Here is a 12,755-nt window from a genome sequence, read left to right on the forward strand (position 1 = left end):
TGTCGTTTTCATTATTATTAGACAGTTCATCAACATGTTAATGTTTAACATATTTGGCCTGAAAGCAAACAAGGGAGATTTTGCTGACGCTTTATTTGTCATTGCACACAGAGACTCTCAATTTGCCTATGGACAAACTGTCTGACTACTTACTGAATACTAATAAATAAGTATGAGGTTTTTACAGATTGCAAATTAAAATATTGCAGTCAGAAATAAAAATCTATTGTGCTGACAGCATAATTAGTGTAATAAATGTTTCTACATGTATGTGATCTTTTTCAGTAATGGACTACGACCAGTTTGGATCGTCTGAAAACAGCTCTGTTCATGGAGAGCACAAAATAGCTACACAACCAGGTAAAACGTGTGCATTTCATTTGCTTTATATTTCAGGCGTAATCATGTAGACTATAAAACATGTCTGTCAATTTTTGTAGGCATGAAGAGGATAATGGACTTTGTCCTCTATAGCATTCTGCTGCTGCTGGTGTTAATTCTGCTGATGGTCACTGGAATAAAATGTATGGTTTTAATTGTACTAAAGTGATTCTGATACATAGTGATAGTGATCTTATCATCTAACTATTTTATTATTTTTAAGTCTCCCAGTTAAACAAAGAAATCACTGATGTCAAGCTTCACCTTGAGAAAATTAGTCATGGAGGAAAAACCTCATCAGCCAGTTCAGGTAAATATATTTTTAAAACATGTACAATGATGCAGCTGTACAACTGATGCTAACCACTGTTTTCTTTCTGTGCCTTTCCAATCCAAACTAAAGACGCAGTCACTGCACAGGAGGTCTACTTCCAGAGTCTTGTCCCAGTGAGAGGTAAAAGCTGAATCCTTTAATACAGCAATAACATCAGAGGTCGGTGTGGCAGACTGACTTTGTTTAAACTTTACCAAACTAGGAACATGTAGGGAGGGATGGGTGTCATTTCAGAGAAGCTGCTACCTGCTGTCAACCACCGCTGTGAACTGGGGCAAAGCAGAGGAGCAGTGCCGGACACATGGAGGACACCTGGTGGTTCTGAACAATGTGGAGGAGTTGGTAAGGTTTACGTTTCCTTCAGTCTGGCACCATGTTTTTTGTTAAGCTATGACTGAACACCAGACACTGATAACAAAAATTCCAACCTACCATATCTGCTGTAAAAAGTCTCTTTTTATTTCTAGGATTACCTTTCAAAAATCACTGAAGTTCGATACAGCTACTGGATTGGACTTGTGGAGCGAGAACACGAAGGACATTGGAGCTGGGTAGATGGAACAGACTTGAGTTCAACCCCAACGTAAGACAACATAAAGCACAGACAGATGCTTGGGAAAAGACATCATCAATACGTGTCATATTAATGTCTCTCCTCCTTCATCTGTTTGTGTTCAGTTTTTGGGATATTGGTCAGCCTGATAACTGGGACTTCAGAGAGAATGAAGAGGACTGCGGGCAGCTTCATGCTTCTGATAGACGCAAACGCAAGCTGTGGAATGATGCAGATTGTAACCTAGCGTACCATTACATCTGTGAAAAAAGGGCGTGACAGACAGGGGTCGTCACATGACAGCCCTGCTGACATGTTGGAGATAACTGTTAAATTAAAGTGATTTTGGATTTTAACTTTTATTTAACAATGTGAGGTATAAAAACAGCGAAAATGTTGCATATGCAGAGTATCTGTGGAGCTTTGGACATGAAAAAACTAATTGTCCACCTTTAAAATAAAGACACACACACACACACACACACACCCGTCTCTCTGTTTATTTGCAGCTGCTGTACTTTTTTATTTATTGTAACTGATTAATCATTTAATCTTTGAGAATACTGAAAAAAGTATTTCCTTATGTCCCTTGAACAACAACAGTCCAAAAAGTAATTATACATTATAGATCATTATTGTCCTCATTCTCTTATCTACCACACCATTATTGCTGATTATATTAAAAATTATCAATATAGTATTACACTGTAAATGGAGTAGCTAGCAAACTGTAAAAGAGTGTGAATACTTTCAAGCCACTCTAAATATGCAAAAACACACAAATGCGTACATATCTAATAGACTATGTTTATCTAGTTGCACTGAACATTGTTTCCTTTTGTGTTACCTGAACACCCCAAATTGAATAATGTGCAGCAGGAACCCATGGGAACTCTGGCAAGTCTTATATACACAGATATTTACACAGCTGTGTGTTGGAAATTTATTTTCAATTCAGCTTCTCACTAAAGAAGGAAAACTGGACTGAAAGTAAAACAATAAATGCACACAATGCATATCTACATGTCCTTACAACGTGCAGTTTTTTGGTTCAAGTCATCACGGTAATGAGTTGAACTAATGTCCTTTACCTAAAAGCTACTGGCAATATTTAAAAACCTTTTTTATTGCTGCAGAATAAATATCAAACATAAACTGCACTTTCTTTTCTGTCAAATAAGACATCAAGCAGCTCTTCTTCTGTCTAAGAGGAATCAGCTGAGTCACTGTTGATGTTCAGTCATAAGACAAAAAATCTGAGAAAGACGTCGATAGACAGACAGTGATTTCAGGTCACACTTAAATACATTTGGTATTAATGGGACCAGGAATTGAACCAGGACGGCCTCTCAGGTCATCAGGCAGAAGCCTGGTAGTTGTTTTATGTCTTAACTCGGCTTTTGATTGGGGACTAAAAAGGTAAGTAAAGTAAATTGAACTCTGAATATTAGTGGACTAAAAGTAATAAGTAACATAAAATAAAATTGAGTAAAAGTAACTCAAATTGAGTAAATGTTACATTCTATCTCAAATAAAACAAAAAAATGCACTGGGGCTTCCAACTAACTCCTTACTTAAAGCCCCCGCCCCCTTGTTTCTCTCATATCTCGGGCTGCACCAAATCTTTGATGTCTTCTGACTGTAGCCATGAAGCTGACAGCTCCTCCTCTGCTGCTGCTCCTCAGTGGTAAGACAGTAAAACCTGTCCACAAAATCCATCTTTTCAATAATACTTACTGTAATAAATACTGTTTTTGACCTTCTCTTACTTTTAATTAGCTCTTTAAATCTATCCATATTGCTATGATGAGTCTATATATTTGTCACCTCTCTTTATTAGCCTGTGTGGTGGGTGGGGCTCTGTGGCCGAAGGCTTTATGGCAGTTTGGGAAAATCATCCAGTGTGCCCAGCCTGGTGTTAACCCTCTGCTCTACAACGATTATGGCTGCTGGTGTGGCATCGGAGGCAAAGGAACCCCTCGAGATGAAGTGGACTTGTAGGAAGACTTCCATATCCAACTTCTTTTTTCCAGTCATCCTTTTTTTTTTTCTTTGGGATTTTATCTTTTAAGTGTTAACCTTCTCCTTTATTCTCAGGTGCTGTAAAGTTCATGATAAATGTTATGAAACAAGCAGAAAGACTCCAGGATGCACAGCCATCGCTGACCTACCCTACGTTCTGGTTTATAATTTCACCTGCTCAAATAAACAAGTGGCCTGCTCAGGTAAGACTGTCACTGGCATAACTAAAGCTGAAGGCTTAGACATTAAATTCATATTATAAACTTCATACCAGTTACTTTATAGGTGATCCTGGGTGAAAGAATATCAGTAAATTGCAAATGGTCTGGGATGATCCTGATCAAAAACACACAGGGCAGAGATACACTTTTAAAATGCTGCTTCATCATTAAACTCTTGATCTGAGCTTCATCAGTATATTTGCCAGAATTCACTTTGAATACAGTACATTCTTCATATTATTTCTCTCAATTTTTCAAAATCAATATAATTTTTGCTTGGTTAAATATAAGCATTTCTCAGCTTTATAGTATCCAGTACAATATCTATTGGACCCATCTTTAAACAACAACGTAGCTCAGCACAGTAAATATTACACAGTTAGGAAGCTTTGAGAATATACTTCAAACAAAAACCTACCTAGCTGTGGAGCACTTTCACACTGCCATTTCAATTATGTAAGTATTGTTCACGTTTTGCTATTATGGAGCAGCTAATTTTCTGCCTCCACTCTGTCTCTGCAGCTACCAACAATAAGTGCCAGGCTGCTGTGTGTGAGTGTGATCGGGCAGCAGCTCACTGCTTCGCTCGATCCCCATACAACCCTGAAAACAAGGACCTGGATCTCAAAGTCCACTGTGTCAACTGAGATATATAAAACCCCCCCCAAAAAACACAAGAGAATGGGGGACTTATAAGATAGCAAAATTTAATGCATCTTTATAATTTCTAAACAAAAAGTGTTGTAAAAGACATTTGATTTTATACAAAAGCATCAGTTTAAAATAAAAAAAAAAAAAAGTAATCCTGTCTTCCAGTTGAATTTCACACTCTACATGACCTCATGTCTGTTTGCTCACATATGGAGAGCTTATGTAGCAGTGGCTGCAGGTGTGTTTATCTTGTATAACAGTTTTTTCCATTCACAGTCTCATACAATTTTAGGTCAGCTGAATATATCAGATTACACTTTAATACTTGAAATATAATTTGAAAAATATTTTGAGATTTTTGTGTGAGATGGCTGTACCCAACCAGCATTAACATTGTCTAATTAATAGGAATTAGGAGATGTTCCAAGTTTCTTCCCCCCTTTTTGGACTGATATGAAGAAAGAGGTTTTAGGTTGTGATTATGTTTGGATGGTCATCTTTGTTATGCTGAATGTTAGAGCACCAACACAGGGCAGTAACTAAAATATGCAAAACATAATATGACATTACAGCTTGGTCCAATAAGAACTTTGTTTTAAACTGATAAAATTAGATGTTGGGTACAGTTTCAACAAAACAATCAACAACAGATTGATTAAAAAAAAATACTTCAAAATAAGAGCCTTGATTATATTGTGGATTATATTGGCTTGTAAAGGAGAGTGGTTACATACTTCTTTTTGTATCGGTGTGATGCACTGAGAACCATCACCCCATCCTACAACACAACCACAAGAACAGAACAATATTTCAATTCAAATGAGGGTTTTTGGCTTAAGTGTACCACGGCAAATTCAACATGTTTCAGGCATTTTCCTAGATTTAACTGGAAATGTGTTAAAATTGTTTTTATTATTGAAGCTATACTATAGCATAGTATTATAATGTTCCCCTGATTTCAGTGTGGTGGACAATATTCACAACAGCAAACATAAAAAATGAGAAGTAGATACCTTGATGGAGAGGGCGTACAGGTGATTAAGCATTACATGGTTAGGCTCTGGAAGCAGCGTCGGGTCACACTGAGAAGATTCAGAGAGAGTGATTTTTCTAAACTGCACGCTGTTGTACATGGAACATGCCATTGTAACAACATGTATTCCAGCACCAGGCCTGTACTTACAGAGACACCAGTGTCCTTGTTGAGCAGCACTTGCAGCAGATGCGGAGGTAAGATAGGAGGGTTTTTCATCTTGTCTTCTGATTTGATTAAATATGCCTCCTGTTGATAGGGACCAGGAGGGGAACTGGACAAGTCTGGGAAAGAATGGTAACAAAACCAAAATTTACACAGCTTTACATCTTAAGAAATATGTAGATAGAAGCCCTCAAGGTCCATCCGTCAGTAAATATGCCACGAATGGATACAATCCACTTGTCCAGTCTATTAGTAGCTATTGAGGATTCAAAACGTGCCAGTACCTGAGAGTTCAGCAGAATCCTTTGAGTCAAGCCTGAGGGCATCAAAGACTTCAAAGTCAGTTCTCTTCACATGGATAACGTTATTGACTGTTCCAGTTTTAGACGTCATCACAGCCTGTTGGAGCAAGTAAAAACAGTCCGAACAACGTACTTGGAAGTGTAGACTATTAAGAAATATAAAAGAACATTGTGGATTTACAGGTGGGTAACAACTATGATGTAAGCTTTTTCTCACCCCAGTAGGATCCAAAGTCCACTGACCATCTACACAAAACTTATACTGGTGCTCTCCCTCCGGCAAGTCCACTATAGCCACAAAGTTTTTCTGACTGGGTTTGAGAGACAATCGTAAGTCACATTTCCATCAACAAACTCAGACATGTACAATAAGGTTGTGTAAGGCATCCTGTGTGAGTCAAACTACCTTCTGTTGAGTGGGATCTTGGAGGCCCAGTTGTTAAAGGAGCCGGACACAAAGACTTCCTTGCCGACCCCTGACCATCTGAACACAGTTGGTCTGGCTTGTGCTGGATTTTTAGTGTTGCTTTCAAGGTCCTGCTGCCAGGCCAGAAATTCCTGCATTTCTGGTAGAACCTGGATAAAATGATGTTACCTTTTTAATGTGAGAAGCTTCTGCCTCCTCTCCTGATCACCAACACAGCGCTGCCTGACTGAACGGAGGGAGCTAAAGAGGAAGCTGACTGGTCAGTGTTTATTTTTTTGTCCTCCTCATAACAGCTAAAAAATTTCATATTTGTTTCTTGCTCTTTAAGATAAATAAGATTAATTAAACTCATAATAAATAAATAAATCGTAAAAACATGTATGACTCAGTCCCATTCTGAATCTACGCAAAATTGTTTGGAATTAAAATAGTTTTCTATAGCACTCTTCTGTATATTTTCCCCATTAGCGACACATCGATAGATACATATTCCTTCCTGCCAGGTGGTCTTCGTCCTCAACATGAAGATTGCTCTGTGGACTTGCTTGAAGTCAGTGAATAAAAGCGGTCCTTATCTTTTGTGACAATATAATTGTCCACTGCATGAAGGTGAAACTGTTTTGTAAACATCCACTGCAATGCTTTCAGGACACGGCTCAACTTGAGGCTGCAGAGTTGGTTAACAAACAAGTAATCGAAGAGCCATGTTGTCCTCTTTAAAAAGACTGATCACTAGATACATCCGATCCAGCAGGTACTACATGGGATCAAATTCACAAGACCTAGAATTATTGAATATGGTTTTTATTTATGGTCCTGCTGCCACTTTCATCCACTTTTTAGAGATAAAACTTTCGCTCTTCTGAGCACCAAGTATTTGTTTACGGGAAAAGCTATTGGGCTATCATGTGCAATAATAGTTCAAATGTGCAAAAACAGGCAGTATTGTTATTTCCAGTTGTAATGGGACAGTCCAAAATATGGGCGTATTTATTTATTTAATATTTAATTTCACTACATGCGCGTGTTATTGTACCTTTGCGTCTTCTCTCTGGAACAGGTCTGAATCGTCTGTGCTGTCCATCAGGATGTTGGGACGCGCATCTTTCCCTCCTGGCTGGCCGTCTCTGTAGGACCTCTCACCCTGACCCCCACTGGACCTGTCGCTGCTGCTGTTCCCCATTTTGGCTGCATCAAGTGTCACACAACACACAAGGAGATCAAGTCACCATCCCTTGCTCTCCTTCAATAAGTGAGGTAAAGTGAGTAAAACCAGTTCAATACCATCAACAACGTTCAGCTACACAGCATGGCGACATTTACCTTCTCAGATCATTTACCAAGATGCAGTCAAAACAAGGTCTCGAATGTAAATAAGGTTTGTCTGTGGTTTCTCGGTTTAAAAAAGTCCGATTAACTTACCTCTGCTTCCGTCTTTGACCTGGAGAAGTTTTCCTCTCGGACTTAAACAACCACCATGAGGTGGACACAACCGTCTCAGATGAATAACAGACGATGATCCACCGTCATCGAAGTTTTCTCTGTGCTCTTTCTTTTCCCTTTTCCTGCCTCTACTTCTTTGTGGTCAGCTGCACATTGTGCATTTTTACCATTTTGTTGAAACTTCAGTGTGTGTGTGCAGAGAAGAAAACACACCTCTTCCGCCTCCTGTCCTCGAGCTGAAGTTTAACCCGATTGTCGCCAACTAACTGGGCGTTTTAATGAAATCACATGACCGGTACCACAGATATTCAGGTTTGATGACATTATTAATAATTACAGCGATCCGCTCAGTAAATGTGATCATTTCCACTTATTCGCTACATTTACCAGCATGGCCTTGAGGGCAAATAATTTACAAAAGCATCGTGGGCATGGGGATTAAAAATATCATAAATGGCTTAAGAAAGGTGAAAACCAAAAGAATAAGTACAAATAGTCAAGCTTTCTCTAGTATGATTATTATTGGCCAATACTTTTCTGGGTTACTAGACCAAGACAATTTCATTTTTACAACACTTGTCATAGACGGTGGAAGTTTACTTGATTCACATTAGCATAAAAGCCAATTGACTATTATTATCCATACAGCCTACATCAAACAGACTCATATCACATCTTATAATGTCAAAGGTGATGTTTATTATGAGTCCACTTACTATGTACATCTAGAGCCTGCATCTTTGTGCAAGTATGAAAGATGACTTTTGTGCACACACAGGCTCTTTTGCAAATGTCGATAACTGATTGAAGCTCTTTTGTTGTGCAGTGGTTTTAAAATGTAGTATCTGGTGATGTCTAAACAACCTTTTGCATAACTTAAAAAAACAGATTTTTAGTTTAACAAAATACAAGATTCCCTCCTGGACTATGGACCTAATCTAAAATCAGAGGCAGTAGTTAAATGCCGGTGGAGGCTTCTTTGGAGATACATGATTGATTAATCCATGTTCCCACTGAATAGCAGCCCTCTAAAAGTCACTCAAATAATTACTTTTACATCAATGGTTGACCTGTATTCAGGGGTGCATTTAGAATGTTGTTACTGTATTGTACACAACACAAAAACGTTATCTATTTATAATGAGAGTGATTTCTTTCAGCTTCCAACTTGGTCAGTTCCCCTTGTGCTGTAGGTGCTACAGCAGGTAATTCCCGCCTTGTCATTCAGACAGAGGTTGGCCAGTTAAATTTTAGGGGTGGCCAGTGCCGCCACAGGCCACACCTCTGGCCATGACCCTGTTTGTCCTTACAGACAACTGCAACTCAAAAGATAGGGGTTCATCTTATCACTGTGATGTCTGTGTATATTTGACTCACCCAGTGAGTGACCTTTGAAGCAGACTGCCATAACCGTATCTTTTGAAGATTTCTGCAGCTCAGCAAAACAGTGTCCTTGTGCCATATCACATCTGACTTCTCGGAGAAGTTCCCACAGCTATTTGGTTTCATGTAATTCTGATATCTAAAAGCTGTAATCGTAAACACTCAAAATAAGAGAACAGAGAGTCATCAGTTTACAGTGTTATGAAAGGTCACGCTTGTCCTCTCATGGTTCGAGAGCACAGTATTATATTTAATAGAATTTCAGTCAGATTATTGCTCAGCAGTACAGATACACTTTTGCTCCCAATAATTCACGTCATGTCGGTCCATGATACCACAGCTGTTCGTTTCCTATTTTAAAGCAATAGTAACATGGTCACAAAAATATGACATCTCTTAAAACACACACACGTAAAAAAACATCACATTTCAGGAAAAAATTAATCATTGCCTCATATAATTCAGCTGCGATTTTTCACAAATGTACCTCATTACTTCAACCATAATCGGTTCTTTGCAGATTTGTTAGTGACCGCATTGATACATAGGTCAGGGACTGGTAACAGCATCCCACTGGCTCCACATGGAATCTATCTGTGCTGTTGACCCAGCATCCACAGGGCAAGCTTTAGGGCATTTAAATTATCAACAGGAGGTAGTTAAATATCTTACACAAAGGAACCAAATGAAAAGTTTAGCTTGACTTTGCCGTGTATTTGTTGGCAATGCTGCATGCAACCATGGTTAAAATCACAAAAATATAAAGTTTTAATATTACAAATTTTGTCTGTCTTTCCAGAAATTTTCAACTCATTTTCTGTGTCTTGGTCAAAATCGTGGTCCTAGTAACTTGCATTACAAGGCATTCTCAGATCAAATTGGTAATGTTATAATACTGTAGTGTGTTCTTATTCAAGCTACTTCACTCCCTGCTTTATACTGAGTAAATGATGTCGCATCATAAGCCGTGATAAAATAAATGTAAGATGGGATGTACAAACTTGGGAACCTTCCTGTATTATTGTAAAAGTAAAAATCTGGTGCAACAGAACGATGGACCAGTGTTTCATTGTCCATAGTTCCTTCAACTCTGCCCCCTCAACAGAGAAATGTTGGATGAGTCAGTGATCCTACAGGAATAGTGCAGAAACAAGGACTTGTCTCTCCAGCTGGAGTTGTCTGTGGGTTTTGTCAGAGGAGATCCCCACAGTCAATAAAGACCTTGTTCTTCAACTGGTTTACAACTATGACCTTGTAGTTTTGGGCCAAAAATCTACAAAGATGGTTCACTCTATGTGGAGATGCTTCCAGGAAGCTCATGCTGCTGATCCAACTTTTAAGTTTTCCATAATTATTACATTTTTGGGGGCTAGATGAACTTAAAATATGGAAAATATAAAATCTGCATTTCTTAATTAGTTTTCAACTTGATCTCAGAAAACGTGTGTGTTATTTTTAATCACTAATATCTTACTTTTAAATAAAATAATATATATATTATTGTTGCCATAAGGGGAATTTGTGTTGGATTCACTTTTGAGTTTTAGTTGTTGGGCCTTTTTTAAGATTGCATTTACAAAACCATGTTTTTCAAAAGGAAAACTTTTATTTAGTACCTTTTTATACAAAATGCACACAGTATGTACAGCAAGGCTTGGATATATGGCTTGGATATATTTCAAAGAGTTTGGAATTGGCAATATTATCCAAAGATAAATTACATTTTACTCTCACTTTGCATCAGTGAAAGAACTGTAGGACCTCAGTATCATGACTTTGTATGATCATTGTATGATCATGTCACCTTGCAAAATCTGAAACTGTAGAAGTTTTATTGCGGTATAATAAACACAGCAGCTGAGACCATAAGGTCAGACTTAAAACCCTGAATACTCTTGATGGCAGGCAAGAAGCAGAGGTCCTCACTGTCCCATAGAGATGATCTCTTCATGACAGTTTCACCTCATCCTGCCTCCTACGAGGTCACACCAAATGCTACAGAAGAAACAGATAGTAGAAATGTTTTCATCCTCCTATTTGGTTTTTTGCATCATGTACAGTATCTGGTGCATTCATACCATTGTAAAGTGCATAGCAATGAACGCAGTGATGATCACTAGGCCAATGACAAAAGAAACAATGCCCAGGTGAAGAGCTTTCCGACCCAGCCGCTTTGAGCCATCATAGTCCTGCTCATCATAGCTCTTTTGTGCCTACATGGTGAATTAAAGATCAAACATAATTTTTAAGGCATTTCAGTTTCACTGAGGCAGCAGTGCTGATGATTTTCATGCTCATGGTGCTTTGGATAGGCCTTCACTAAAAAAAGATCTGTTCTGAATAATAAGAAATGCATTACTCACCAATATGCTTTTGATCCATGTTCATCTTCCTGCACCTGCCTTTCTTGTTATCGCTAATTCATATTTGAATAGAAGCCAACTTCCTCAGCAATGAGAAACAGTGGATTGCTGCCTACATGCCTCATCTTATTACTCACAGCTACAACCATGCAGCAGCTGCCGTTGGCAAATTGACTGAATGTAACCCTGTGTCGTCTCAGACACCCCAAACACTTGAGACGAACTTAAATGTGTGGGTTTTATCTAATGTTAAAACATATTTATTCTTTGTATTTTGGACCATGGAGGTACGGGGAGAGGCTTAGCCACAAGCTGGGTTACTCAAATTGAGAAAACCCACGTAACAAATTGTGCAGCAGCCATGGACATGGACTGGCACTTGCACAGGTCATAAACTAGAATTATATTTGGTCTTTGGACACCTAGCACATTTGTTGATTTTGTTGATAGGCAGATCTAAAAGAACTAAGGACCTATATCTGTATCTGAAATGGATTATGTTTTACATTTGTAAATACAACATGTTTACTGATGAAAAACATATTAATTACTCACCAAATATGGTAAATTATGACATATCTGCCTTGTGCCAACCACAAGCTAAGTTTTCAGTGTTTTTCTTCAAAGAGCGCTTTCCCTCTCTAATGTATGTTTTAAAATACTGTTTGCCATGTCACTTACTGACTGATCTCTCAGCAGGCAACTAAACCTCATATAAAATCATGTGGAACATAAATAATAGTAAACATATCCAGAAACTACAAACTTTTACCATGATATACATTCACTCACCATCACAGAGAAAACCAGCGCCACAATATTGATGGGCCATGCAGGACAGAAGCAGGTGAACATGGTAAGACACAGATAGCTCCTCAGAGGGGGGATCTCCTGGGCCTCCCTGTTCTTCGTGAGGTCAGAGCTACAGTCCAGCTTGGGCTTGGTGTTCATGACGGGCTGCGGTGTCCACCAAGATGGCTAAAGCAAAGTGGTGAAGCAACAGAGCCGAGATACTGGGAGAGCAGGGAGTGGAGGAAGGGGAGGAGAGGGGTTGGAGCAGCCAGTGAAACGACGTGAGAGGGACACAGAGACAGGCTGGGGAGAAGTCAGAGCAGGCTGAAACCTCAGGCCAGCAGACAGACTGATTAAGTGCTACGGTCACTTACTGTAGAAACAATGTGAGGAAATGCAAAAGTACTAAGAAGTGACATTTAACTTGTAAAGAACGAAGAGATTATATGGTATTTAGTACAAAATTGAGAATAATTTATTACCAACATCTAGTAATTTCCAGTAGAATATTCAGTAAGTACTAAGTCCATACTAATTTAACACAATTTTCTAGTAATTAGGTAATTATTAAACATTAATAGTTGAGCACACATTTAGTCTAATTTATGTCAGTAAATTAGACTAAATCCCCCCCCCCCCCCCCCCCCGCTTTTCACAGAGAACCATCTAATGCTAAGAAAAATAT

The 12,755-nt window shown here is 38.6% G+C and overlaps 4 protein-coding genes across 5 annotated transcripts; 2 read left to right on the top strand and 2 right to left on the bottom strand.

Moving 5' to 3' along the window:
* Nucleotides 1-78: 78 nt before the first annotated feature.
* asgrl1 (asialoglycoprotein receptor-like 1) lies at nt 79-1,750 on the top strand. Its single transcript, XM_067521008.1, has 8 exons — nt 79-170; nt 286-360; nt 441-524; nt 605-691; nt 785-835; nt 918-1,057; nt 1,183-1,298; nt 1,394-1,750. Exons 2-8 carry the CDS (start codon nt 288-290, stop codon nt 1,545-1,547), a joined length of 705 nt encoding a protein of 234 aa, XP_067377109.1. The 5' UTR covers nt 79-170; nt 286-287; the 3' UTR covers nt 1,548-1,750.
* Nucleotides 1,751-2,866: 1,116 nt separating this feature from the next.
* pla2g1b (phospholipase A2, group IB (pancreas)) lies at nt 2,867-4,334 on the top strand. The gene is made up of 4 exons (XM_067521009.1): nt 2,867-2,955; nt 3,109-3,265; nt 3,366-3,493; nt 4,034-4,334. Exons 1-4 carry the CDS (start codon nt 2,916-2,918, stop codon nt 4,156-4,158), a joined length of 450 nt encoding a protein of 149 aa, XP_067377110.1. The 5' UTR covers nt 2,867-2,915; the 3' UTR covers nt 4,159-4,334.
* Nucleotides 4,195-7,778, bottom strand: prkab1b (protein kinase, AMP-activated, beta 1 non-catalytic subunit, b). Of its 2 annotated transcripts, none has more exons than XM_067521007.1 (8): nt 7,512-7,778; nt 7,126-7,332; nt 6,069-6,238; nt 5,880-5,973; nt 5,645-5,759; nt 5,346-5,479; nt 5,176-5,244; nt 4,195-4,940 (listed from the first exon to the last, which is right to left on the bottom strand). In XM_067521007.1, exons 2-8 carry the CDS (start codon nt 7,270-7,272, stop codon nt 4,863-4,865), a joined length of 807 nt encoding a protein of 268 aa, XP_067377108.1. In that variant the 5' UTR covers nt 7,273-7,332; nt 7,512-7,778; the 3' UTR covers nt 4,195-4,862. The 2 variants fall into 2 exon arrangements, with proteins under 2 accessions (XP_067377108.1, XP_067377107.1); XM_067521006.1 differs by having other exon boundaries at nt 7,126-7,277; nt 7,512-7,776.
* Nucleotides 7,779-10,753: 2,975 nt separating this feature from the next.
* LOC137136040 (transmembrane protein 233) lies at nt 10,754-12,426 on the bottom strand. The gene is made up of 3 exons (XM_067521010.1): nt 12,071-12,426; nt 10,994-11,128; nt 10,754-10,910 (listed from the first exon to the last, which is right to left on the bottom strand). The coding sequence occupies exons 1-3, from the start codon at nt 12,227-12,229 to the stop codon at nt 10,899-10,901; spliced, it is 306 nt and encodes a 101-aa protein (XP_067377111.1). The 5' UTR covers nt 12,230-12,426; the 3' UTR covers nt 10,754-10,898.
* Nucleotides 12,427-12,755: the final 329 nt, after the last annotated feature.

This window comes from Channa argus, chromosome 11, assembly GCF_033026475.1.
Source record: "Channa argus isolate prfri chromosome 11, Channa argus male v1.0, whole genome shotgun sequence".
Taxonomy (NCBI): domain Eukaryota; kingdom Metazoa; phylum Chordata; class Actinopteri; order Anabantiformes; family Channidae; genus Channa; species Channa argus.

Bases quoted from the DNA above. Each gene is read 5' to 3' on its own strand.
- asgrl1 (XM_067521008.1), top strand. From the start codon at position 288: ATGGACTACGACCAGTTTGGATCGTCTGAAAACAGCTCTGTTCATGGA. The intron at 692-784 runs GTAAATATATTT...TCCAAACTAAAG, and splicing joins AACCTCATCAGCCAGTTCAG to ACGCAGTCACTGCACAGGAG. The intron at 836-917 runs GTAAAAGCTGAA...TTACCAAACTAG, and splicing joins GAGTCTTGTCCCAGTGAGAG to GAACATGTAGGGAGGGATGG.
- pla2g1b (XM_067521009.1), top strand. From the start codon at position 2,916: ATGAAGCTGACAGCTCCTCCTCTGCTGCTGCTCCTCAGTG. The intron at 2,956-3,108 runs GTAAGACAGTAA...TCTCTTTATTAG, and splicing joins TCTGCTGCTGCTCCTCAGTG to CCTGTGTGGTGGGTGGGGCT. The intron at 3,494-4,033 runs GTAAGACTGTCA...CTGTCTCTGCAG, and splicing joins TAAACAAGTGGCCTGCTCAG to CTACCAACAATAAGTGCCAG.
- prkab1b (XM_067521007.1), bottom strand. From the start codon at position 7,272: ATGGGGAACAGCAGCAGCGACAGGTCCAGTGGGGGTCAGGGTGAGAGG. The intron at 6,239-7,125 runs GTACAATAACAC...CATTTTATCCAG, and splicing joins TCCAGAGAGAAGACGCAAAG to GTTCTACCAGAAATGCAGGA. The intron at 5,974-6,068 runs GTAGTTTGACTC...TCTCAAACCCAG, and splicing joins AAGATCCCACTCAACAGAAG to TCAGAAAAACTTTGTGGCTA.
- LOC137136040 (XM_067521010.1), bottom strand. From the start codon at position 12,229: ATGAACACCAAGCCCAAGCTGGACTGTAGCTCTGACCTCACGAAGAAC. The intron at 11,129-12,070 runs GTGAGTGAATGT...TTCACCATGTAG, and splicing joins CGCTGGTTTTCTCTGTGATG to GCACAAAAGAGCTATGATGA.